This window comes from Mus musculus, chromosome 1 (assembly GCF_000001635.26).
Source record: "Mus musculus strain C57BL/6J chromosome 1, GRCm38.p6 C57BL/6J".
NCBI lineage: Eukaryota > Metazoa > Chordata > Mammalia > Rodentia > Muridae > Mus > Mus musculus.
This window is the reverse complement of record NC_000067.6, coordinates 52610209-52635914: the sequence shown is the minus strand read 5'-3', so window position 1 is coordinate 52635914 and position 25706 is coordinate 52610209. Positions and strand designations below refer to the sequence as shown.

Genomic DNA, 25706 nt, shown 5'->3' with positions numbered 1-25706 from the left:
GGCATTCTTGGGCATAACTGAGAGGCACACAGTTCAAGGCCAAGGGCAGCATGCTGGAAGAAACAGTCTTTGGATGTCTAAATACTAGAAGTTAGCTTTAGGGTTGGAGAGATGGCTCAGTGGTTAAGAGCACTGGTTGCTCTGCTAGAGGTCCTGAGTTCAATTCCCAGCAGCCACATGGTGGCTCACAACCATCTGTCATGGAATCTGATGCCCTCTTCTGGTGTGCCTGAAGACAGCGACAGTGTACTCATATAAATTAAATAAATAAATCTTTTAAAAAAATAAAAAGAAGTTAGCTTTAGAAAAGAAAGAGGTCAAAGAATGCAAAGTAAAACCAGGAAGTACTTGATGTGAGAATACAATGACGCACCCTGGAGGCCCCACCTGTTGAACCACAGAGGAGAGAATGGAAGGTCCCAGGCCTGGCCTTCCCATACCGCATGCTCTATCTCCTGCCCCTCTGAACAGGAACCAGAGCTAAACTGGGCAGCCAGAACTGGAAACTGTGTCCAGTGAATTCTTGATAAGGGATCCATTTACCACTGGAGAAGAACACGTCTTAGCAGGAAAGGTGAAGGGCATGGGGCCACAGGTTCACAACCCTAGTGTCCCAGAACTTTATATAAATCCTCACTGGCAGTCTGGCACTAGGTGCACTTCATGCTAAGGGGGCTTTTTTAGATGCTCTCCTAGTGAGCCCCACTGTTTAAGGCCTGAACCAACTTCCACATAAAACTTTGTGTCCATGTCCTGCAGAAGCATCTCCTTGTGAGGACTGAAAACAAAGGCTACCGTCAAACGAAGGCTTTTCACAGAGTCCCATGACCGTTTCCTAAGTCACTGGATACGTGTAGCTCCTAAAATCAGGATGAAGGCTGTGAGTATAGTGCCATAGCATAGATGTGGGAACAAATGCTTCTGTTAGTACAAGCCACGTCGTTTTGCACTTAAGCTTACTCTAACAGCCTTCTAGGTGGTCTCCCTTCTTCCAGAAATACCCCTGCGATTCCCTCTACAACCATTCTTCTAAACAGGCACACAGATCTTTTGGAAACCTCACTTGGGGTCCATTATATTCCTCTAATCATTTCTGCTAACACCAAGGCAAAGTCTACCCTCCTTTAGAAAGATCCAAGTACCTCTACGACGACTTCTTCCTCTCTCTTGCTTGATGGCTCTGGACAGATCAACCCACCAACCCTCCTCAAAGTACCAGCTTACTCCTGCCTCAGGTCTCCTTGGACTGCAATTTTCTTCCCCTAGATCCTGCGAAGGCTTACACCTGTCAATAGCTGGCATGTTTGTCTGCTCTTCCACGGAAGGCCCTGTCTGAGCCATGTCTGAACATGCACACCCAACTATGCTCAACTACTTTCTGCTGACTACACAGGGTCCATCTTACACATGTACTTCTTATCTTACTGTCTTTATATGGAGTTAACTAAATCCTGCAGCATTCAAATACCTGTCACTTGCGTGTGTGTGTTGCAATCTGAGAGGATTAGAGGATTATCTGAGCAAGAACTGCCCAGCCAGTGAAAATATAACCAATTTCCCTGAAGAATTGCCAGCACAAGAGGCGGTGCACTGAGCCCTGCCTTGAAACCTCCCCAGCAGTGTCCCTCTGTGTTCCGCCTGTCCCACGCCATCCATTCCAGAGCCCAGGAAGCAAAGGGCATAGACTGCGCCCCTCTCCACTCTATCACCAGTACACCCTAAACTAGAAGGTAAGGCTGGCTACACTTAGCCTCTAGCTAAGGACTACCTTTCTTGTTCCTCCCAGATGTGGAGGCCAAGAAGTGGCAAGAATCTTGGTTTTGACATCAGTGTGTGGATAAGGCATTTCTTGGTTAGAACTTCTGGATTTCCCCTGTCTTCAACAGGTTAAGGAACGTGCAGATGGAATTAACCACTTACATTACTAAAAGCCTCAAGTCACGTTTATGTGAACCAACGAGACAGACCCCTCAGTTCCCTAGAAGTATCATTCAGCTTATAAAATTCAGCTAATGTAGCGTGGGGATGACAGTGGTGCCCCCACCCACACTTCTGTGTCTTTATTTTCTACTGTCTCAGTTATTTTGGGTCAACCATGATCCAAGTTATTAAATAGAAACTTCCAGAAATAAACAATTCACAAGCTTCAAGCAGCTGCTGAGTTTATTGTTAGTAATGTTGTATTATTAGTCATTGTGAATCCTTAACCATCCTAACTTGGACATTGTTTCAGTGGGGCAGGAAGAGCACACATGGGGCTCAGTGCTCTGGACCCGGGGTCTCAGAAGGGACAAAGGAGCACTGCTGTACACATTTTTAAAAAACCCTTGCATCTCCTGCTTTGTTAATAAGTCAAAAGTAAATGGCTCCTTTAACGCTTTTCTTGCTATTAGTTTCTTTAATGCCTCAGTATATTTAGCTTAAAAAGTTGAGTCAGACATATGGTAAGAATATTTAGTCATAACCCGAGGAGCAGGCAGTACTTAAACCTACTCATCAAGTCTTCTAAAAATGAAAACCACAAGCACTTCTCAAGCCTGAGCAACTACTTCCCATAAACAAACAAACAAACAAAAAACAAAAACAAAAACAAAACAAACAAGAAAACCTTCATCACCATTCCCCTCTGGGAACCTAGCCTTCCACAATTTGCAACCAGAAAATTGATCCTCTAATGTGACCAGAACCAGAATACAGTAAACGCTGCCACTGGCTTCATTAAACTGGTTCCTTCTTCCTTGTGGGAGTTCAAGGATAATGAATGGGTCCAGATGCAGTTGCTATCTTTCTTGGTATTTAGTTTAATTCACATTTTTCAAAGATGTAAACTACATAAGTAACATGTCTCTTGTACCAGTACCAGTTTGTTGTTTTTAACCTGAATATAAAACTTAATTTTTCTTTCTCCAGTGTCATGAGAATGGAACTGAAATTAGCACATCCTAACTAACACACATACAGGTCGGATTCTACCTTTAGACATTTTCTTTTGCCACAGAGGAACTTCAAATGACCTCTTGTTGGAGTGGAAGCATGGGACGTCATTCCAGAGCCTCATGTGAAGGGAAGCAGTGTTCGTGGATCTGACCTACTGGTTTCAAATTAAGAGTCATGCTTGACTTGCCGTTTCTCTTCTATGACAAGCGTCTGCCTTTTCTACAAATAGGGTATCAGAGGGCTGGCCTTGGAATGGATGTTCTTCGTGCCATGGCAGCGTGTAAGTACCCAAAGCAGATTCTCAGAGTTGGAAAGGGTCTTAGACGTCATCAGAGGCAACCCACCCCCACCCCCCCAGTCTTCCATTACACTCAATTTCACTTGCTGAGGCTTCAAGTTTTTGTGTTCAACCAAGGTCTGAAAATATTAAATGAAAAAAATCTTTCAAAGTAGAAATATGTAAGTTCAAATAATTTTTCCACAATATTTTATTGTAATGAATTGTAATAACTATCTCTTGCTCTGATTTATAATTATAAATCTCTTGCTGTGATATGTAATGTACACACACACACACACACACACACACACTGGGTGGGGGGGGGCATGTAAGGTTCGGTACTGCAGTGCTTTTTTAAAAAATACATTCCCTGTGGGTGAGAGAGATTATTGTCTAGCTGTCTCATCACAGGCCCCTCATAAGACCATAGCTTTTACAGTAGCAGCAGTTCTTAGACCTAGCCAACCAAGGGTTCCCAAGGTGTCACTCAACACTGCAGGACAGTGATCCCCTCCTATGTGAACGTAAGGAATATCTGGAATGGCAAGACAGAAGTTGCCATTTTCTTTTCAGCTGTGAACTGGAATTTTATCATCTCCTGGGTATCTTACACTTCTCAGAAAGAAAGTCCTGGTGAACATTTACATGCGTCTTTAACACAACTGAGGACTATTAAGCTAGGCGCAACAGTACAGCTCTGAAAACCCTTCACCTGGGAGGTAGAGGCAGGAATGTTGTACAGCCAAGGCCAGCCTGGTCTATGTAAAAATCTCCAGATCTGCTAGGGCTATATGGTGACCCATACAGCAGCAAAACTTGAAAAACTGAGTTCCTTGAAGCAAATAAAAGGAGCAGAAATAATACCTGTGTGCCCTGGAGAATACGACACCTACAGGTTAAATCAACAACTGCACTAGAGCCCAAGATTCTGAATCTATATAACTACTTCTACCCCTCTGCTGCCACGCCCAGGAGCCCTCCTCCTCAAACTGTTTTATATTTTCACAAGTACCTATTATATTTACTACCAATTCTTTGTTCTCTAGCATGTAAAATGGGCATATATGAATAATCAGTATAAGACAATGCAGTTAGAGCAAATCAGCCCTGCATAGCACAAAATAGTTAATTAACACATTCCTGTTCAATGAAAAGCTGACCACAGACCGTCCCCTAAGGTGTAACTCACTGCAAGATACCAGTATGGGCACAAGGTGTGACAGAAGCTAATAACTGCTTACTGAACATCCATTCTCTCTTTCAGTCTTAGACACCCTACTAACTTTGTCGGTGTCGGAATATTATCCAATTGAAAGTCTGTATCTTGACAGCCTCCCTTGAGTCTGTAAGTGACCATGTAATGAAGAATACAAACAAGCAATCTTTTGAAGGATGTAGTGAATGGTAGAAATAAATGTTAAACTCGTGGAGACTGCGTTTTGCTGCTACAGCTTTCTGAGCCAGAATCTTAAGCACCCCAAACAGTCTGAGTAGCTCACTGAGACTTCCTGTGCACCTGGTTCAATGCTGGAGCATCAGCAGTATTTTGCATATGACCAGCTACCCAGGTCACAGCAGCCAATCAGAAACAGAATTTCGGTTCCTTTCTGAAGCTTCTATCCTTCTCTAGCCTTGAGTTTCCTGAGATTTCTGAAGACAGATAAAATAAGGTTTCAGACATAAACTGCAGACAAAGGGCCAGCTGTGCGGTTGTCCAGCGGTGTGATCCTGAACAAACCAAAACACTGAAGTATCCGATGCCCGCAGACAGGGGCGGGGCCTGGCCGCGGCCGCGCGTGACCCTGCGGCGCCGAAAGGAGGCCCCCCCGCCCGGAGCCGGGGTTACCTGACATCGCTGCCTCCTCGTCGTGCACCGCGCTCGCTGGCAGTGTAGCCAGGGGCTGCAGCCAGAGCACCAGCCACCACAACCTAGGCAGCATCGCGGCCAGAGCGGCGGAAGTGGCGCAGCGGACCAAGAGCGGGAAAGCGGAGGGAGGGGATTGCAGGGGCGGAGCCGGCTGCGGCCCCGCCCTTCCGCGGTCCGCCGAGCGGCTCTCCCAGTGGCCTCCAGGGGGCGATCACCTGCCTTCCCGATTCTTGCTCCTGGGCCAGCTTGCAGAGTTGGCGGGCAGTTTAAAACACGCCGGAGCCCCGCGCAGGGTTCTCAGAGCACTGGTGCGGGCCACTCAGAAAGGCAGGCTCTTCACATGCACCCTCTCAGAAATAAGACCAGCAAGCCCCACTTAGACAAAAGCCTGACTTGTTTGTTTGTTTGTCCCTCCTTTCACCTCTTCCTTTTTTTTTTTTTAAGCAACAAGTTGAGAAATTTGGTGCTTAAATAATTTGTGTCTAAGCTCATGAACACAGTATCTTTCAAAAAAAAAAAAAAAACCCAAAAGGGTTATATAAGTTCACTATTAATAAAGTGTTACTTTAATAGAGATCTGGAGGCTGGAGAGATGGTCCAGTGCTTAGGAACACTTATCGCTCTTCCAGAGAACCCATGTTTCCCAGCGTGCACATGGCAGCAGCCCCAAACATATGTAACTACAGTTTCATGGAATCAACTGCCCTCTTCTGAATTCTGCAGACATATGGTACACAGACATACACACAAGCTAAACACCCATACACTTAAATTAAAAAATAAGCCTTCTTTTAAAAATGAGATTGTATTTTTAAAAATTCAAAGATATAGTGAGTGTTCTAAACATAACCAACCTGGCAGAGATGATAGCTCTCTAAAGTCAGCCTATTGAGACAGAAGACTCCAAGAAACTGGAATGCTGCACAGTAAACCACTCTGGGGAGCAGAGAAAGCCACCACCAACCACAAGAGAATAGTCTGTCCTAGAAAGAGACTCACAGTTTCTGAGCCCTATGGTTTATTGATGATCAGGATAATTCTGTGTTAAGAGCAAGCCTTCTTTGGTCTCTGGAAACCTTTCAGTGTGACTTACTATTTCATACTTGAAGTAGGGCAGAAGAGTGTGGTGGTAGTGGACTGTAATCCCACCATTTGAGAAACAGAGTTAATGATGGGTAAGGTGAGCCTAAGTGGCATAGGGGATCCAAGGCTAGTCTGGCTACATGAGACCTAATTTAACCTTCCTCTGATCCCCATCCCTGCCCCACCACACACACAAAGCTAGAGTAAGAAGTTGTGTTCTTTTCTCTAATTCCAGTCTTCCACTAACAGCACTAAGCTCGATATAATAGAAATCTTTTTTTTTTAATAACTCAGCTTCAATTTTTTTTAATGGTCTAAATAGGAAAGAATGTCTCTGAGTTATCTAAAGGAGGCTTTCACCAAATGCCCCGTATATGTGTATACCTAGTATGTGGCTGTAAAAGCTCAGAGTTTTTTTTTTTAAGGAAATTATTAGGGGCTGATTTTTAAAAATAAACCTTCATTATTGGAATCTGTCCTTTATCATTTTTTTTCCCTGGATCCCCTTGGTATGCCTCTTGCAAAGCAACTTTTTGCTCCAATTCTGTTCAAACTGGTTTGGTTAATTTGGGATAATGCTAAGGAAAGCAACTGAAAGAAACATATCACCAAATGACTAATGTACTTTCTTAAAGCTGTCTTCAATAGATAGAGAACAAGCAGAGACATATGTTTGCAGCGCTGATCAAAAAACAAAACAAAACAAAACAAAATTAAACCATCTAATTACTAAATTGGTAGATGAATTGAATAGGTTGTTTTCAAAGGTAAAAATACAAATGGTCAATAAATATTTAATATCCTTAGGTATGGTGGCTATTTTTGGTCATCAACTTGACTACATCTGGAATTAATTTAAACTCAAATGGCTGTGTACACCTTTGAGGAATTTTTCTTTTCATCATTTGAAGTGGGAAGACATACTTTTACTCCAGATCTTTCTTTGTCCTATATAAAGGACATGGAAGAAGGAAGCTTGCTCTTTTTTGTCGCGTCCGCTCTCGACCAGCAAGAACGACACGACCACCAGTCCTTCTAACGGCAGTTTATTCAGCAAACTTCCGTCTTCATCTCTCTCGCTTCAACTTTTTCTTCATCTATCTCCCACGAACCCCGGGCCTCTCACTCTTATATACTCTCAGTCCTCATCCACTCACAGCAGGCCATGTCACCTCACCAAGGCACGCAGCTTCAGCCAATCAGGGCGGCAGGGGCATGTCTCCACCAAATATGGACTTGTTTAAACCACCAGCATCATGGCGCACCTGTGCAGCTCTCACGACGGTTGTGGCTTATTTTCAGGTGTATGAGGAAGTCAGGTGCAAGTCATAAGACTTAGCTGCAGTCCCTGGCGCCTTCTTGGGACTGCTGCCACACCCGCTCCTCACACTTTTTCTGTGATTCCTCTTGCTAAGTCCATTCCTTTACTGTTATCAGAGCCTACCAGAAGACCAGCTGAGACATCCATCCATAGGGACTGAATAATTGCTAGATTCTTGGGCCTCCCATTAATAAACAGCAATTGTTGAAGGAGATGGTGCATAGTAAGCCATTCTATCAGTTCTGTTCCTCTGGAGGTCGCTGACTAATACAGATTTTGATGTCGGGAATGGTTCCAGAGCAACAGAAGTAAGTATAAGGATACATATAACTTTTTAAAGTATCCGGAATAAGCTTTCCAATTGGCTAACATCGACGGTTACCAAAGCCTCTCCAATTATTGATGCTTCTTCCTAGCACCTTGGAGAATACTGAAATCCCACGGTGTAAGCTATCTTAAGAACATGAGAAGGCAAACACATTTGATTATCCTGATTCACCAATTATGAGAGGCAAAGGATTTGGTGACTCTGTGTAAAAAGAGGTTTGGGCAACTTGTGGGAAAAAAAAATAAGGAAAATGAAGATGCTGGTTGGCTGCTCCTAGCATCTCGGGATAAACTGACAAAGGAAAAGAATACACTTCATGATAAAATTAAACAACTTCTATCTTACCAGAGTATGGAGTACAACAACAGTGAAGATGGTCAGCTTTAGATGTGTGTAAACAGTCTAAAGGTTTCTAAGTGTGGCCTGGAAGAGACTCTTCTCTCCAGCAACAACAGAGCTTAAATGCAACACCCTTAGTGTAAGGTTGGGTGAAATACAGCAAAAACTCAAGTCCAGGCCTTGGAGGGCATCATCCATTAAAGTAGAGCATTAATTGGTAAAGAATGGGATCCTGTAATCTGAACCAGAAACATGTGGGAGGACTTTCAACCCTCAGATTCTTGGGGGTTTAATGTCACTTGGGGAAGCCATCTCTCCACCCTCGACAGACGGTATACTCCCACCTCCACCACTGAAATATTGCCTTGTCTGCCATTGACTGGGGAAATTAATCCTCCACTGTCTGGTAGTGATTTTCCTTGAAGAAATGCCAGCCAAGACAATACTGATGTCCCCTGGGACCCACCAATAGTTTGAGATACTAGAAGAATGTACTTCAAAAGACATAGCCACCTCTTCTAAATGTATAATGTGTTTGTGTGCGTGCATTTATGGAAGTACCAGGGATATACATGTATGAGACTTACATCATGCTAGGTATAATGCTGACCTAGTTAAATATATAATACATTTATAATTGTATGTGGGATAGTTCTATCATGTTAGGTGCAATTATTGTTCTTTACTTGGAAATTAATTATGGCATAAGGATGTGGTTGTGTAAGTTGACAAGAGGTGGACTTGTGATGGCTATTCTTGGTTGTCAACTTAACTGCATCTAGGGTTAAATGAAACCCAAGTGACTGCGTACAGCTGTGAAGGATTTTTTCTTAATTATTTGAAGTTACTTCTGATCCAGACTGGTTTGAGGTGAGACTATAAACCATCAATCCAGATCTTTTATGATGGGAAAATACACCTTTTATCTGGGTCACACCTTCTGTCGACAGCCTATAAAAGGACATGAAAGAAGGAAGTTTTGCTTTCTTTGCCTGCTTGCTCTCCATGGCAAGTCTATTCCTTTACTGGCATTAAATCATAACTTCTTGGGGCTGGTGAGATGGCTCAGCTGTTAAGAGCACTGACTGCTCTTCCAAAGGTCCAGAGTTAAAATCCCAGCAACCACGTGGTGGCTCACAACCATTCGTAATGAGATCTGACGCCCTCTTCTGGTGCGTCTGAAGACAACTACAGTGTACTTACATATAATAAATATATCTTTTAAAAAATCATAACTTCTTCAGGATTCCATTGTATACTAATATACTCAGTGTATACTCCGCTGAGACATCAAGCCTCTGGACTGAACAATTACTGCATTCTTGGACCTCCTGTTGATAGCCATTTTCAGACTAGCTAGATCACAGTCTGCATGTCATTGTAATAAACCCTTCTCTTCACCCCCTCCCTCGTGTGTCTGTGTGTGTGTGTGTGTGTGTGTGTGTATTTAGTTTTCAGTCATGTTCCTCTTGAGAACATTAGAAAATTACAAGTAAAAGCTACATTGATATTGATCATCCTATCAAGAGTGGCTGTCTTCAAAAACTAAACAACAACAAATTCTGATGAATGTGAGGGGAAAGAAGAGCCTTTATTCATGTCTGATGGGAGTGTAGATTGATGGGATACCAGGGGTATCAACATGGAGCTTCATCAAAAGAAACTCTAAAATACAACTACCATATGATCCAATGATGTCACTCCTGTGTATATACTTTAATGACTCTAAGCCAGCGAGCCACACCCCTGCTTATTGCTGCACTATTCACAGTCTAAATTTCCATCAGCAGATGAATGATTAAAGGAAAAATGGTCTGTATGCACAACGGAATTTTCATCAGCAGTAAAGAAGAATGACATCATGACATTCACTGAAAATTGATGGAACTAGAGGCTATTATGTTAAGTGAAGGAAGCCAGATTCAAACAGACAACACTTTTTTTTGTAATGAGCAGAATCTAGATGGAAATTTTTATACACATATATATGACCTGAAGTGGACAGTTGGACTATGAGAAAGGAGAAGGAGGTCTAAAGGCTGAAGGGTAGAGAGAACTAGAGATAGAATATATATGAGATTAATGCAGAAGGGAAAGAATTAAAGGAGAAATGGGGAGAGTAAGAGGAGAACAGGGGAAATGAGGAGCTTGAGGGGAAATAAAAACAAAGTAAATTACATATATGAAAACAATATATATATGAAAATGTCACAGTAACTTATTTTTGTATGGTAACAAAAAGTTAGTTTACAATTACAACTAAAAGGAAAAGGTAAAGATGTATACTACAAGCCTTGGGGCAACACTAAAGTCTTTTTTAAACGAAATGTAACTAGGGCTGGAGAAGATGGCTCAGTGGGTATATTATTTATGTAATTCTACCCATATGTTCACACTAGTGAATTTCATACTGAGTAAGTCCTGTATTTAATACCTGTACAGCATAACAATGCATTTATAACAGGCCCCAGACCTTAGGAAACTGACTCCATGATGGAAGTACTATTTGGGCTGTAAAACTCAGCAGCATGTAGACAGTAACAGCTGCCAAAACAAGAACAAAGACCTAATCCATCTAAGTCCATCGCTCTGGGAAAGTTTGTATGAGGTGAGCTCATTCCTGGCTGAAACTTTGAGGGCAGCTTCTGAGAGATCCGAAGCTCGAAACCAGCCAAGCTCCTCTGTGAGACAAGAAGCATTTGTTACTTATATATGCCAAGATTTAAAGTTATTTGTTATATAATAGTACGTAGCTAATACAAATCTACCTTAATCAGTTCTACCCATGTTGGTACTCAAGGATTGCCTAGTCTTCTCTTATTAATGCCATGCTGTTCCCACAATAATCTTTGGTGGAGCTGAGAATGGTAGTGGACCAAATGGAGAGAAGAGAAAATACAGGAAGATTGAATCATCGTGGGTGTCATTAGATTCAGGGGGACACCTAGGTTCCCTAGCAGCATCATGTGATGTGGAAACTTAAAGGTTCCCTGGGAAGTTAGTTGGATGGTGTTTTGCTGGGACAAGTACGTTTCATTAAAGTGGACACAGGTGAAAGGCTGAGACAGACTCTTGAAGGAACATTTTGCTGAAGCAGACACAGGAGAGTGGATATTCTGCTAAAGCAAGCACATGAAAGGACATGTGATAAAAGATTCTTTGCTAACAACATGCATGTATTTGTCTGCCTTACATTGTGTAGTTGAGTTGCATTTGTTGAGCTGCCATAGAGAGAAATGGCACCAAAAACTTGTAGTGGTGTGCTGCAGTTTCTTGCTGCTTCTGTGGACTCAGGCTGATTGGATGCCCATGCTGAGGCAAGACCTGTGCTGAGGAAAGGCACGTGAAGGACATGTGATGTTGGGAGGGTATAAATAGAACTCGGATGGACAGTGATAGAGACAGAGCTTGACTTGCTGGTACAGCTAGCTGTGCAATGCTTGTGGGTCTCACATCTTCATTGATCTTTGATTCCATGAGAGAAGCACAGTCAAGAACTTCTCCTGGTGATCCTCCGGGTCCCTCCTGCTGACTCATGCTGAGGTTGAGGCCTGGCTGTTTCTGCTATACCTGCTCTACTGAACTGGACTGCTAGTGTATCCGTGAAGTGTTTGTGAGTGGATCAAGCTGCCACTGTTGACCTGAGAACTGAACTGCCGTTTTCCAGACAACATAGAAGGGAGTTCCTCCAAAAAGACCTTTCTGTCCATTTCCCCCACACCCCATATCCCTTCTTTTCCACTACCTTTGGAAGGTGGTGGATTACAAGAGAGGTTAAAACAGTTAAGAACCATCATTAAAAACAAGACTCGAAAAATTAAAATCACAATGATATGTAATTGCTTTCCTCTCAAAAGAACTAAATGGAATTAACAAACTAATTGTTGCGGCCTATTGTTTAAAGTTAAAATTTCTTTCTGGGAGTTGAGCTATATTGTTTAAATAAAACAAGCAAACAAAAATGAAATAAAATAAAAACCTGGTACCTGCAGCATCCTTTGCTCAGTCTTGTGGGTTGTTGAGCAGGCTTACCTTTTTTAGGCTTGTGCTAAAAAACATAAAGGTTTACCCCTCGGAGAAGGAGAGAAGTCTGGAGTTACAGTTGTCATCAAACTTGTTCAGAACATTTGTGTTGTAACTAGATGTTCCCATCGGTTTGTGACTTTCTATACAGAAGAGATTTATCTGACAGGACAACATGTATTCCTCTTAGATCCACTGCTTGCGCATATGGATCTTACCTGTGACCATCTGGCCCTCTGTAAACCAGGCTAAAAGATAGCATTTTTGAAGATCTGAATCTCAGAGATCAAGTAGGCATCTGTACTGGCTAGTTTTGTGTCAACTTGACACAGCTGGAGTTTATCACAGAGAAAGGAGCTTCAGTTGAGGAAATGCCTCCATGAGATCCAACTAACTGTAAGGCATTTTCTCAATTAGTGATCAAGGGGGAAAGGCCCCTTGTGGGTGGGACCATCTTTGGGCTGGTAGTCTTGGGTTCTATAAGAGAGCAGGCTGAGCAAGCCAAGAAAAGGAAAGCCAGTAAAGAACATCCCTTCATGGCCTCTGTATCAGCTCCTGCTCCCTGACCTGCTTGAGTTCCAGTCCTGACTTCCTTGGTGATGATCAGCAGTGTGGAAGTGTAAGCCGAATAAACCCTTTCCTCCCCAACTTGCTTCTTGGTCATGATGTTTGTGCAGGAATAGAAACCCTGACTAAGACAAATTGGTACCAGGAGTGGGGTATTCCTGTGACAACCTGACCATATTTTGGGGAGGACTGTGGAAGGACTTTGGAACTTTGGGCCAGAAGATCCATTCGCTGTTAAGAGCTCTGAGATGTTGTGTAGGAGCTTGGAAGATAATGTTGAAAACAGTGCAGAAAAATGGAGGCCTGGCTTGTGAAATTTCAGAGGGAAAATTAAAGACTCTTTTCAGGGCCATTGCTGTTTTGATTGTGAAGATTCTGTAGCTCTGGTTAGCTGGGGCTGAAGAATCAGCTGTGATTAACAAGATACCAGAACTACTAAAGCAAAAACTTTGCATTACTGGGACTATTGATGCTGGTTAGCTGGAGCAAAGAAGTTAGTGGTGATTAAGAAGAGACCAGCATCATTGAGGTGACAGCTTCTGAGAAGTGTTTTCTGAAAACACAAAGAGGCTGTGTTCCAGAGATAGCCAAGGTTGTACTTCTGCTGCAGCTGGACTTGGTAATGTGTAAGGGTCACCCAGGTGGTACTGGTTTTGAAGGCATGAAAGGGGTCATACAGAGCAGCTGAGGCTCAGCATTGTGAGAGGCCATGGAAGGCCATTGGTGAAAGTGCAGCCTCAGTTGCAATTGACGGCCCAGGATTGAAGGGGTCATGCAGTGTTTTGGAGATGCCAGTACCATGAGATGACCACCAAGAGCAGCAGCAGTGGAGTACAGGCATCTGGAGCCTAGAGGACAACATGTGTGCTACAAAGGGCATGGCTAGGAAAGTGACCGAAGCCTTTGGAGGAGCCCAGAAGATCATGAGTTGGATCCCAGACATTGGATGGTTGGAGAATGATTTTTGCTTTTGATTGTGACTGTGCCCTGATATGTTCCCTCTTGAAGGAAGAAACTATTTTAGTGGAGCCCACAGTTAAGAGACTTTTAATTGTAAAAGGACTTTGGATTTTTAAAAGAGATAGATTTTTAAAGAGATTGAAATTTTAAGAATATATAAAAACGGTGGGACATTTAAAGTTATTTAGATCTTGGGGATGAATAAGAATGTAAGGGTTGAGGCTTACTAGTGATGTGTTTGTGTGTCAAGTTGACAAGGGGTCAATTGTACTGGCTAGTTTTGTGTCAACTTGACACAGCTGGAGTTATCACAGAGAAAGGAGCTTCAGTTAAGGAAATGCCTCCATGAGATCCAACTAACTGTAAGGCATTTTCTCAATTAGTGATCAAGGGGGAAAGGCCCCTTGTGGGTGGGACCATCTTTGGGCTGGTAGTCTTGGGTTCTATAAGAGAGCAGGCTGAGCAAGCCAGGAAAAGGAAAGCCAGTAAAGAACATCCCTTCATGGCCTCTGTATCAGCTCCTGCTCCCTGACCTGCTTGAGTTCCAGTCCTGACTTCCTTGGTGATGATCAGCAGTGTGGAAGTGTAAGCCGAATAAACCCTTTCCTCCCCAACTTGCTTCTTGGTCATGATGCTTGTGCAGGAATAGAAACCCTGACTAAGACAGCATCTTTCTCAGGATGCTACTGAGAATAATGATGCTGATGTGTGTGGGTAATAAACTCCAGTAGATCCCCATGGACAAAAATTATGACCTCCCCATGGACAACAATTATGACAGAGTTCCCCAAAACCAGGCAAGTATCATGCATGACAATAGGTATCTACCGTGAACACTCTGTCACTGTGACATGTACCTGAGAAGAACAATTGCAAAGGAGGCTGGGTTCATTTTGGGTCATGGTTTCAAAGGTCTGTAGCTCCGCTGCTTACTCCAGAGATGAGGCAGAGAACCACAGAGGTGGGATTGTATGGCCGAGGAGGGTGGCCATGGAGCCCTGAAGTCCGAAGAGGTTGACAGGAAAGGACTGGAGACAAGGCAGACTCTTGTCTAGTGGGCACTGGTGTGTCAGGAGTCAAGTCTTCAGGATGTAACTCATCATGGGACATTTCATCTCCAGACCACATTAGGAGCATTTTAGACAAATTAGTAACCACAACTAAACCATTACAGTTATGTGCTGGATGTTGCTTTAATATGGCATGTAAGTATGGACAAGAGCAACATATAATAAAGAGCTGAAAGTTCTTTAATTCTATTAGACTAGTCTCATGAGTATTTAAAAAAAGATAAGTCAATTTTTAACCTCTGCATTTTTATTTCTGAAGTTCTTGTTCTTTATCACTACTTAATTTTCTATAACTGTCTTAGGGTTTCAGTCAGTCACTATGAATCATAAAAAGCTTTCAGCTCATGTCAGAAATTATTTAGAAGCCTGCACTTGGCCTCTATAAAACATTTAATAGAACTGGAACTAAAGAAGTGCAGGAAAAGTCACACTGTGTTGTTCCAGAAGAAAGACTTGGGCCTCTGCAGAGAGGGCTATGGGAGTGCTGTGGTCACATGACACAGAGAGGGAGGGAGAGAGAGAGAGGAGAAAAGACTGCCCAGGGCCCCTAAAGAAAAAGACAGACTAAAAGGCATTGGCTCTTTGGATACACAAAATACAAAATATTTTGAAGTTGAATGGTAGTTTTGATAACAACAGAGTTTTATCAAAGTTAAAGGGGTGGACATTTCAGTGTGAGTGATACCTCATGCATTCAAATTAAATGCTCTGTGTGTGTGTGTGTGTGTGTGTGTGTGTGTGTGTGTGTGTGTGTCACGCCCGTGCCCAGAAGAGGTGGGAATATGTGCAGTTGTGTAGCCCCAGGAGAGGGGATTGTTCAAAGCATCACCTCCATTTGGGGCTTTGCCTAGCAAAAAATTTGAAAAGTTCTTGAGTCACAAGCAAATATTTTTAATTGCAATGAGTGTCAAATAATGGCAGTTGAGAAGGGGAAGTAAAGAATAACTGTTGTTTCTAACTGTTTCTGAAGGAAAACACTTTTGAAATATGATTTACCTTCTGTATAAATAATTTGAGTGGAAGTTACCAAGTGGTAAATCATGCGCAGCTGTATTGCCTAGCAGTTTACATGTAAAACTCTGAGGAAACCAGGCTTCAAAAGCAATTGGCATTTGACATTGGCAATTAGACATTGATGCCCAGAAACTGTATCTATGGAAAAAGTATAATTTGTTAATTTGGAACAAACAGGAAAAGATTGAGTGGTTACAATTTTGTGAGTGTAATTAAGGAACTGGGACACAGAAAATTGTCCACCAAATCATTTGTGGGCTAAGACGTGGGTACATTGCAGTGAGTTTAGGATTGCACTACATAAAATATATTTTCCTTGGATCTGGGGTCCTAGATTGTATTTTACCTGGGCACTACATAATCCTCTTCCACTTTGCTTAATTCCTAAGGAGATTTGGACAGATTTTGTTTGTTTGTTTGTTTGTTTGTTTGTTTGTTTTTGCAATCAACATCCTCTTGGAAACTTTTTTTTTTTTTTATTTAGTGATTCTCTTCAACCTAGTGCATTCCCACTGGGTAACTTCCACTCAAATGATTTATATACAGAAGGTGAATCATATTTCAAATGTGTTTTCCTTCATTGACATCTAGATATAACAGTTATTCTTAATTTCCCTTCTCAACTGGCATCATTTGACACTCACTGCAATTAAAAATATTTGCTTGTGACTCAAGAACCTTTCAAATTATTTGAAACACTGAAATTTTCTGTCCTAGCTGTTACTGAATCTTCACTTTAGGAAATCCCTGGTTACAATCTATCCAGACAATTCTGTTTTCTTTCATATGTATTTGGAAATTAACTATTTTAAAAGAGGGGTGGTTAGAGTCTGGGAAAAAGAGACCAATGTATCAATCTCAGACTGTATTTTGCTTTGACCCCATATATTTCTCCTCCTTTCCTTTTCCCCCTTCTTAAATTCTGACCTTCACAGCCCCTACTTCCAATATTGCTGTCACTTGTTATGCTGCATAGAGCTAGTTCCTGGAGCTGTTACAAATGTACTTTCTCATTTTTCTAGTTACATTATTGTTGATCGTAGGAGCGGAATGTCAAAGAAAATAATAGTAGCTACTGGAAAAAAATTATAACCATGATATTTCTATTCTTCTGTAAGGAAAACTGGATACAGAGTCCATCTATTCTAACTGTTCTAACAACAAAGTAATAATTTCTAGATTAATCATGTTTCAAAGAGCTCATGGGAAATAGAAAGTATAATTTTCCTAATATACTTCTAATGTTATTAATTGCATTTTCCTATGATGCTTACCTACCTGAAATTAAGCAGATTTTGTTAGCATTAAGCAAAGTCTGTGAAATTACATAAGGAATAATAGTAGTTATCCTTTAACACATTTTAATTGCTTTCAGTCTCCTGTTGTGACTTATAGGCTCAGCCAAGTCTACCTGAATCAGGGATATTTCTAGCTACCAGTAACAGATTTTGCAACAAAGTATCTAAGACAATGGAAATTACCATGCCACTTGAACTCAGCCCCAAGGCAAGTTGACTTTTAAACTTTAACTACCATATTTAGGACAGGCTGTTTCCAACTTTGTCACAACCACTGAGTCTGGTTGGACTGTTTCCTTAAGATTTTTCTCTTCATAATTACAAAAGGCTTTTATAGGAGATGATAATGAGTCATCAAACAGCTGTGGCCAGATGTTGGAGAACTAAAATAACTTCTGGCCTATCTTTTGAATAAGAAACTTTCATCTTGATTTAAACAGGTTCCCTTCGTTACTCCTTTTGGCAAGCTACCAGCCCTTATCCTTGCAAACAGTTATGGAGATAAGCACAGGATGGAAAGCAAATTTGTAGGATAAGCTGGAGCAGCAGGAGTTGATCTGCTTCAGAACATCAGCATAACACCTCTATCCTGAATCACTCTACTTGATAAGTAGCAGATATTTTATATTAGCATATTGAACAGTAGGGAGAAAATAGACCAATGAGGGTACATTATAAAAAGGAAAATAAGGGGCAAAGAAGAATTTGTGGGGATAAAGAAAGAAAGAAAAGAAGAGAAAAGAAAAGGAGGGAGAGGCAAGGTAGAGGAAGAGTGAGTGGTGTGGATTGGTGAACGTGAGGACACTCAGCTAACCGGCTCACTCTCTACTTGAAATGATATTGGCAATAAGCCCTTAAGACACCAAAGAAAGACAGAAGAAATAACAAAGAAACACGCATTCTGCATGTTAGAATCTGTCCCTCTTAAGCACGGGCAGGTGTGTCATGCAAACATGCTCACACAGCTTGACTGTGGATTCTGGTGGCACGCCCCTCAGTCCCCACCCCCACACACAGATAATTTGCCTACCAAACTATCTAAATATTCAGACTCTTAATTTTGCTCAGCAACAATTCCAATAAGTTTACAAAAGGTCTAAGAGTTGTCTATTTCATTGTTTTGCTTTGTTGTTTTTGTCTGGCTGTTACTCAGGCTGACCAAAAACTCAAGACCCTCCTGTGTGAGCCTTCTGAGCACCCATATTTGATTGTCTGATTGGTGGTTGGTGAGATCTTGTGTGTTTGTATGTGGCTCAGGTGATGGAACCAAGAGCTTTGCAGAAGGGAGGCAAATTCTCTACAACTGAGCCACAACTCTAGAAAGAAAAGTTTGTGTCTTGAGCAAGTTATGGAATCTTCGTAAAGATGTATTCCTTTGTGTAAAAGTTAAGGCCATATGAAAGCAAAAACATTGCTTATGTTAGAATTGCTTTACAATACTTTCTGCCCTCAATTTCATTGCTTTCTGTGCTCCTTTTTTTGTCTTTTTAAAGTTTTCTCCTTTTCTATCCTTTGGTAGACATAAATTACCAGAAATAATATAGGTGGTTTTTTATTTGTTTGTTTGTTTTGGTTTTTGTTTGTTTTTGTTTGTTTGTTTGTTTGTTGTAATTTGTAGAACTGGGGATTGAATTTAGAGCATTGCACAGATGTTAGGTAAGATCTTGGCCGCAGATCTACACCTCTAGCCTTCACTACTTTCTATCTTGAGCAATACGTGAGAATCCTGTTCAATTTTTCTCTTGTTATTGTGACAGGAATAATTTATGCTAAACAGATTTGTATTCCTTTTTATCTTTATATCTACTGTGAAATAAATAGGTTTCAACAGCCTTACAAAACAAATGCATACTCCAGTGAGCTACGATGTGGCAGTCATTCTTGCAGTAAACAGTGGAATCAAGAAACAGGGTTTTCCAGCTCCTCCAGAAGCCCCATGAATGCCTAGAACCGCGTGGAAAGCCTTTCCTTATCCCACAAGGCACGTGGTGGGTGCCGGATGAAATTAGGCATCAACTCTATGCATTTCTTTAGAGTTAGTTAACCCCAGTTCCCCCACAAACACTACATTTTGTGCATTAAACATCTGTATGACTTACAAACATCTCACATTTTTGCTCCCTTTTCTTTTATATTTTGAAGATCTGCAGCTACCATATGTATAGTTTCTAGGCAGTTGAAGTCCATCTTTCCCAGGACACTGGAGCCTGGATTTACCATAATCTAGATTAACCATAAATCTAGGGTTTACCTCTTTGGAAACCTCAGAGTAACTATTATATGTTTTTTTGTCTGGTTGCTCTGACAGAATGCCTAACAAAGGCAATTTACAGAAAGAAAAGCATATTTTGGCTCACAGTTTGCAGGATACAGTCCAACATGGTGGGAAGGTAGTGCTGGCAGGAGGAGGCTGCTGCTCACGGGGCATCCACACCAGGAAGCAGAATGAGGGAGATATGCTAGTGTTCAGCTCACTGTCTCCACTTTATTCGGCCTGAGACCCCAGACCAGGGAATGGTACTACCTAGATTTGAGGTGCATATGTCTTCCCATCTCAGTTAATCTGATCTAGATATTTCCTCTCTTACAGACATATGCAGAGATTTGTTTTCTTGATGTTTCTAAATCCCACCAAGTTGAAAATCCAGATGAACCTCAAAGGTGTGTTCTTTGATTAGGAGACAATTGCACCTGGCCAACCTTCTTTCTGTGATCTATTAACTTACAGGGCGTTGCAAAATCATGATATTAAAATTCCAGTCTCTTTTCACCTGTGAGCTGAAATCATTCTGTAAAGACACATATCTCCTTTTCTATCACTTGAATACCCAGAGGTACAATTCAAAGGCAGAATATTGTTTTTCTCATATATACTAATTTTTAGGTAATAAAATTTCTCCACAGAAGCTGACCAAACCTTTGTTTCTTAAAATCATATTAAGATATATTTTATAAGGTTTCACTCAAAAGCTTTGTCATAAAGCTCAAAATGTCACATCTTTGGGCCCGAAGGCTATCTTTGCGTTGGTTTCTAGTTCGTTTAGGCATTGCCAATGAATTTTTGCTGGCTTTTTTTTTTTTTGACATCAAGTGTCTCAAGTTTATTGTATGTTTCTTGCCTCAGATGCATAATAAATCTTTCCCCCCCAAAATCTTGATTTTTGTAGTGAGAAATATTTTTAAATATTCCAAGTCCACAATACAGATGCTAATTCCTTTTTTATTAAACTAATAAAATTTATTTTAAAATATACAACTCAGTATTGACATTTTTTAAGTTGTCAAAATAATTTATAGTAGTTAAATGTGTCTTAAGTATATATGATATCTTCTGAAACTAAAAGTAATATGCACTCAGCCAGTTTTGAAAATCTATTTGGAACATAAAGCATGATAGAAGTAGAAAAAAAATCTCTTATGAAGTCCTCTATGAAAGAAAATTGTGACAAGTTCCTGATGAAACAGAAACAGTTCCATCACCGAGGGAGAATACACAGTGTAACTGTGGCATCATAGAATGAACTGGGTAGTGGTCCTTCTGTTTCTATTTTGTGGAATAGTTTAAAGAGTTTTGATATTAGGTCTTCTTTGAAGGTCTGATAGAACTCTGCACTAAACCCATCTGATCCTGGGCTTTTTTTGGTTGGGAGACTTTTAATGATTGCTTCTATTTCTTTATGGGTTCTGGGACTGTTTAGATGGTTTATCTGACCCTGATTTAACTTTGGTATCTGGTATCTGTGTAAAAAGTTGTCCATTACATCCAAGTAGTCCAGTTTTGTTGAATATAGGGTTTTGTACTGGGATCTGATGATTTTTTTTTTAATTTCCTCAGTTTCTGTTGTTATATCTCCCTTTTCATTTCTGATTTTGTTAATTTGGATACTGTCTCTGTGCCCTCTGGTTAGTATGGCCAAGGGTTCATCTATCTTGTTGATTTTCTCAAAGAACCAGCTCCTGGTTTGGTTGATTCTTTGTATGGTTCTTTTTGTTTCTACTTGGTTGATTTCAGCCCTAAGTTTGATTATTTCCTACTTTCTACTTCTCTTGTGTGTATTTGCTTCTTTTTGTTCTAGAGCTTTCAGGTGTGCTGTCAAGCTGCTAGTGTATGCTCTCTCCAGTTTCTTTTTGGAAGCATTCAGAACTATGAGTTTTACACTTAGGACTGCTTTCATTGTGTCCCATACATTTGGGTATGTTGTGCCTTCATTTTCATTAAATTCTAAAAGGGCTTTAATTTCGTTATTTCTTCCTTGACCAAGTTATCATTGAGTAGGGCATTGTTCAGCTTCTGTGTGTATGTGGGCTTTCTGTTGTTTTTGTTGTTATTGAAGACCAGCCTTAGTCCATGGTGAGCTGATAGGATGCATGAGATTATTTCAATCTTCTTGTATCCATTGAGGTATGTGTTGTGACCAATTATATGCTCAATTTTGGAGAAGGTACCATGAGGTGCTGAGAAGAAGGTATATTGTTTTGTTTTATAATGAAATGTTCTATAGATATCTGTTAAATTCATTTGGTTCATAATTTCTGTTAGTTTCAATGTCTCTGTTTAGTTTGTGTTTCCATGATCTGTCCATTGATGAGAGTGGGGTGTTGAAGTCTTCCACTATTATTGTGTGAGGTACAATGTGTGCTTTGAGCCTTAGTAAAGTTTTTCTTATGAATGAGGATGCCCTTGCATTTGGAGCATAGATGTCCAGAATTGAGAGCTCTTCTTGGTAGATTTTTCCTTTGATGAGTATGAAGTGTCCTTCCTTAGCTTCTTTGATAGCTTTGGGTTGAAAGTTGATTTTATTTGATATTAGAATGGCTACTCCAGCTTGTTTCTTGGAACCATTTGCTTTGAAAGTTGTTTTACAGCCCTTTACTCTGAGGTAGGGTTTGTCTTTGACACTGGGATGCATTTCCTGAATGCAGCAAAATGCTGGGTCCTGTTTATATATCCAGTCTGTTAGTCTATGTCTTTTTATTAGGGAATTGAATCCATTGATGTTAAGAGATATTAAGGAATAGTGATTATTGCTTCCTGTTATTTTTGATGTTATTTTTATGTTTGTGTGGCTATCTTCTTTTGGGTTTGTTGAAAGATTACTTTTTTTGCTTTTTCTAGGGTGTAGTTTCCCTCCTTGTGTTGGACTTTTCCATCTATTATCCTTTGTAGTGTTGGATTTATGAAAAGATATTGTGTAAATTTGATTTTGTCATGAAATATCTTGGTTTCTCCATCTATGGTAATTGAGAGTTTTGCTGGGTATAGTAGCCTGGGCTGGTATTTGTGTTCTTTTAGAGTCTGTATGACATCTGCCCAGGATGTTCTAGTTTTCATAGTCTCTGCTGAGAAGTCTGGTATAATTCTGATAGGTCTGCCTTTATATGTTATTTGACCTTTTTTCCTTACTGCTTTTAATATTCTTTCTTTGTTTTGTGCATTTGGTGTTTTGATTATTTTGTGACAGGCAGAATTTCTTTTCTGGTTTAATCTACTTGGCATTCTTTGGTCTCTTGTAGGTTCATGGGAATCTCATTCTTTAGGTTAGGGAAGTTTTCTTCCATAATTTTGTTGAAGATATTTACTGTTCCTTTAAGTTGGGAATCTTCACTCTCTTCTATACCTATTATCCTTAGGTTTGGTCTTCTCATTGTGTCCTGGATTTTCTGGACACAATGAGCTTTTTGCATTTTGCATTTTCTTTGACTGTTGTGTCAATGTTTTCTATGGTATCTTCTGCATCTGAGATTCTCTCTTCTATCTCTTATATTCTGTTTGTGTTGCTTGCATCTATAACTCCTGATCTCTTTCCTAGGTTTTCTATCAAAGGTTGTCTTCCTTTGTGATTTTTTATTGATTCTATTTCCTTTTTTTTTTTTTTTTTTTAATCTTGGATGGTTTTGTTCAATTCCTTCCCTGTTTGGTTGTGTTTTCTGTAATTCTTTAAGGGATTTTTGTGTTTCCTCTTTATGGGCTTCTAGCTGTTTACTTGGGTTCTGTATTTCTTTAAGGGAGTTATTTATGTCATTCTTAAAGTCCTCTATCATCATCATGAGATATCATTTTAAAACAGATTCTTGCTTTTTCAAAGTGTTGGGATATCCATGGTTTAACGTGGTGGGAGAACTGGGTTCTGATGATGCCAAGTAGCCTTAGTTTCTGATGATTATGTTCTTGCCCTTGTCTCTTGACATCTGGTTGTCTCTGGTGTTAGCTGATCTTGCTATCTCTGACTGTGGCTTGTCCCTCCTGCAAGCCTGTGTGTCAGAACTCCTGGGAGACCAGTTCTCCCCAGGATGAATTTTGGAATGGAGTGCTATTGCCCAGGGTCAGCTCTGGTGTACAGATGGCAACTGAAAGGATCCTTGTCCCTGGCTGTTCCTTGATCCTGCATTCTGATGGTTCTGAGCAGGTCCCTCTTGGGCCAGGAATTTGAGCAGAAGTGGTGGTCTTACCTGTTCTCATAGGTGTGTCAGCACTCTTGGGAGACCAGCTCTCTCCTGACTGTATTTAGGTATAGAGTACTATGGCACAGGATCAGCTCTGGATACAGATGGAATCTGGATGGATCCTGTCCCAGGCTACTTCTCAGTTCCTGTGTCCTGAGGTCTATGGACCGGTGCCTCTGAGCAGAAGTGGTGGTCCTAACTGTGCTCACAGGCTTGTCTGCACTCCTGAGAGACCCTCTCTCTCCTGGCGGTATTTGGGTATGCCGTGCTGTGGCACAGGGTCAGCGTTGGGCTCAATTGGAAACCTGAAGCCAGATGCTAATTCTTTTTGTTTGTTTGTTTGTTTTCGAGACAGGGTTTCTCTGTGTAGTCCCGGCTGTCCTGGAACTCACTCTATAGACCAGGCTGGCCTCGAACTCAGAAATTCGTCTGCCTCTGCCTCCCAGGTTCTGGGATTAAAGGCGTGCACCACTATGCCCGGCCAGATGCTAATTCTTAACTGCTGAGTTAGCTATTATATTTGAGACTCTCTCTCTCCTTGCCACAAAGTGGATGTAGATATAAAAATCATCAGCTAATTAAAATTCAGGACTATGCATGGTTATTAATTTTTGTTTTTATTTTTGTCTTATTGCTCTTTTAAACTTTGAACCTCTCTGCCTCCATATGAAGATTCTTACTTAACCAGAACATCACAGGTTCTAATCAGTTTGGATTGTGATAACAAAATGCCATAAAATGATTAGATTATAATCAAGTAAAATTAAACTTTCACAGTTTTAGAGACAAGTCCAAGAAGTGCATGCCATAGATTATGTATGTGGCCCATCTATTTTTGTTTTTTGTATTTTACTGCTGCACAGTCTGTGGCCCTTGTGGGCTTCTCTGGAGGGTGCTAGTCCTGTTCTTGATGACTCTGCCCTCAAGCTGTCCTCAGCCTCCCTAAGGCACTGCTTGCTAATATTTTGTATAGGTTACTATGTCAACATACAAATTTGGTGGAAACAAACACTCAAATAATTGTAGATGAAATATTCCATTAATTTACTTTATGCCACATAGTTCATGCAAAAGGGCCAAAATAATAATATACAAATTACTGCCACCAGCATAACTACATGGGGTACCTTACTTTCTCATACATTCTTCACTCAGGCCCTCACCTTCTATAGCAGAACTAGATCTTCATCATGTGAAAACACAGCCCCCCATTTTGCTTTCTATCTTAAATGATTTTGTTCTTTGATAATTTCATATACTATATTTTTATCATATTCTTTCCTATCTCCCAACTCTTCCAAAATACACAACTTCAACTTAGAAAACTAAAACAAAGGGCTGAAGAGATGGCTCAGTGATTAAGAGCAGTGGTTGTTCTTCCAGAGGACATGGGTTCAATTCCCAGCATCCACATGGCAGCTCACACCCGCCTGTAACCCCAGCTCCAGGGGATATGGCACCCTAACATGGACATACATTCAGACAGAATTCCAATACACATAAAATAAAAATAAACAAAACAAAATCAAAAACAAGAAAAAAGGCATAACAAAAACAGAAAGCAAACAGTAACAACAACAACAAAAATATGGAATCTGATTTACAATGGCCATCTACTTCTGAGCTTGGGACCAGCACTTTTCCAGCAAGTATTGATTATAAATAGGTTTCTGGCTAGGGATAAGACTTTGTGCCCACTTCCTTTTCTTCATGCTGGCATTTTTGTCTGGCTTGAGTTTGTGATTATCTTGTACATGCTGTTACAATCCCTTTGTGTCCCCCATCTGGAGGGGGAAAAAAGCAGGCATGACCTGTTAGCCACCCTACCTTCTAAACAAGAAGCATGGCACATCATTGTTCTGAGTATTCCCAGAAGTCAGAACCCTAAATCCTGAAATAGAGAAGTCACTTAGCTGACCTCCTAGTGAGTCTGCACTCTCCATGTGTCCTTTAATTTACTTCTTCTTCGTAGAGACCCATTTCCATCTCCAGACCACCACCATCCCTGCAGCAAAAACCTCTGTAAAAGGTTTGCTCTCGATTCTAACTTTGTTTCTTGTTTTTATATGACAATGGTTCCTTGGAGTTTCTATTGGAATGTGCTAATAACCCTTCTAACTTCACCAATTCTCTCTTCTATCGGCTGCTTCATACGAGATGCCCTGGTTCTATTAC

The 25706-nt window shown here is 40.8% G+C and overlaps 1 protein-coding gene across 5 annotated transcripts in view; it reads right to left on the bottom strand.

Annotated features, from left to right (window-relative positions):
- Positions 1-25706, bottom strand: part of Nemp2 (nuclear envelope integral membrane protein 2) — an 83385-nt gene that overhangs the window by 16005 nt on the left and 41674 nt on the right. For 2 of the 5 annotated variants that reach the window (NR_024590.1, NM_001142647.1), the window contains exon 1: positions 5064-5210. The exons of 2 other annotated variants lie outside the window; for them this stretch is intronic. Coding sequence is in view for 1 of the 3 variants with exons in the window: in NM_001142647.1 (NP_001136119.1) it covers positions 5064-5157 (94 nt within the window). In the remaining 2 variants the exon portion in view is untranslated. Of the gene's footprint in view, positions 1-5063; positions 5225-25706 lie in introns of those variants that run through there. One more of the 5 variants, XR_003954987.1, reaches the window with a different exon arrangement.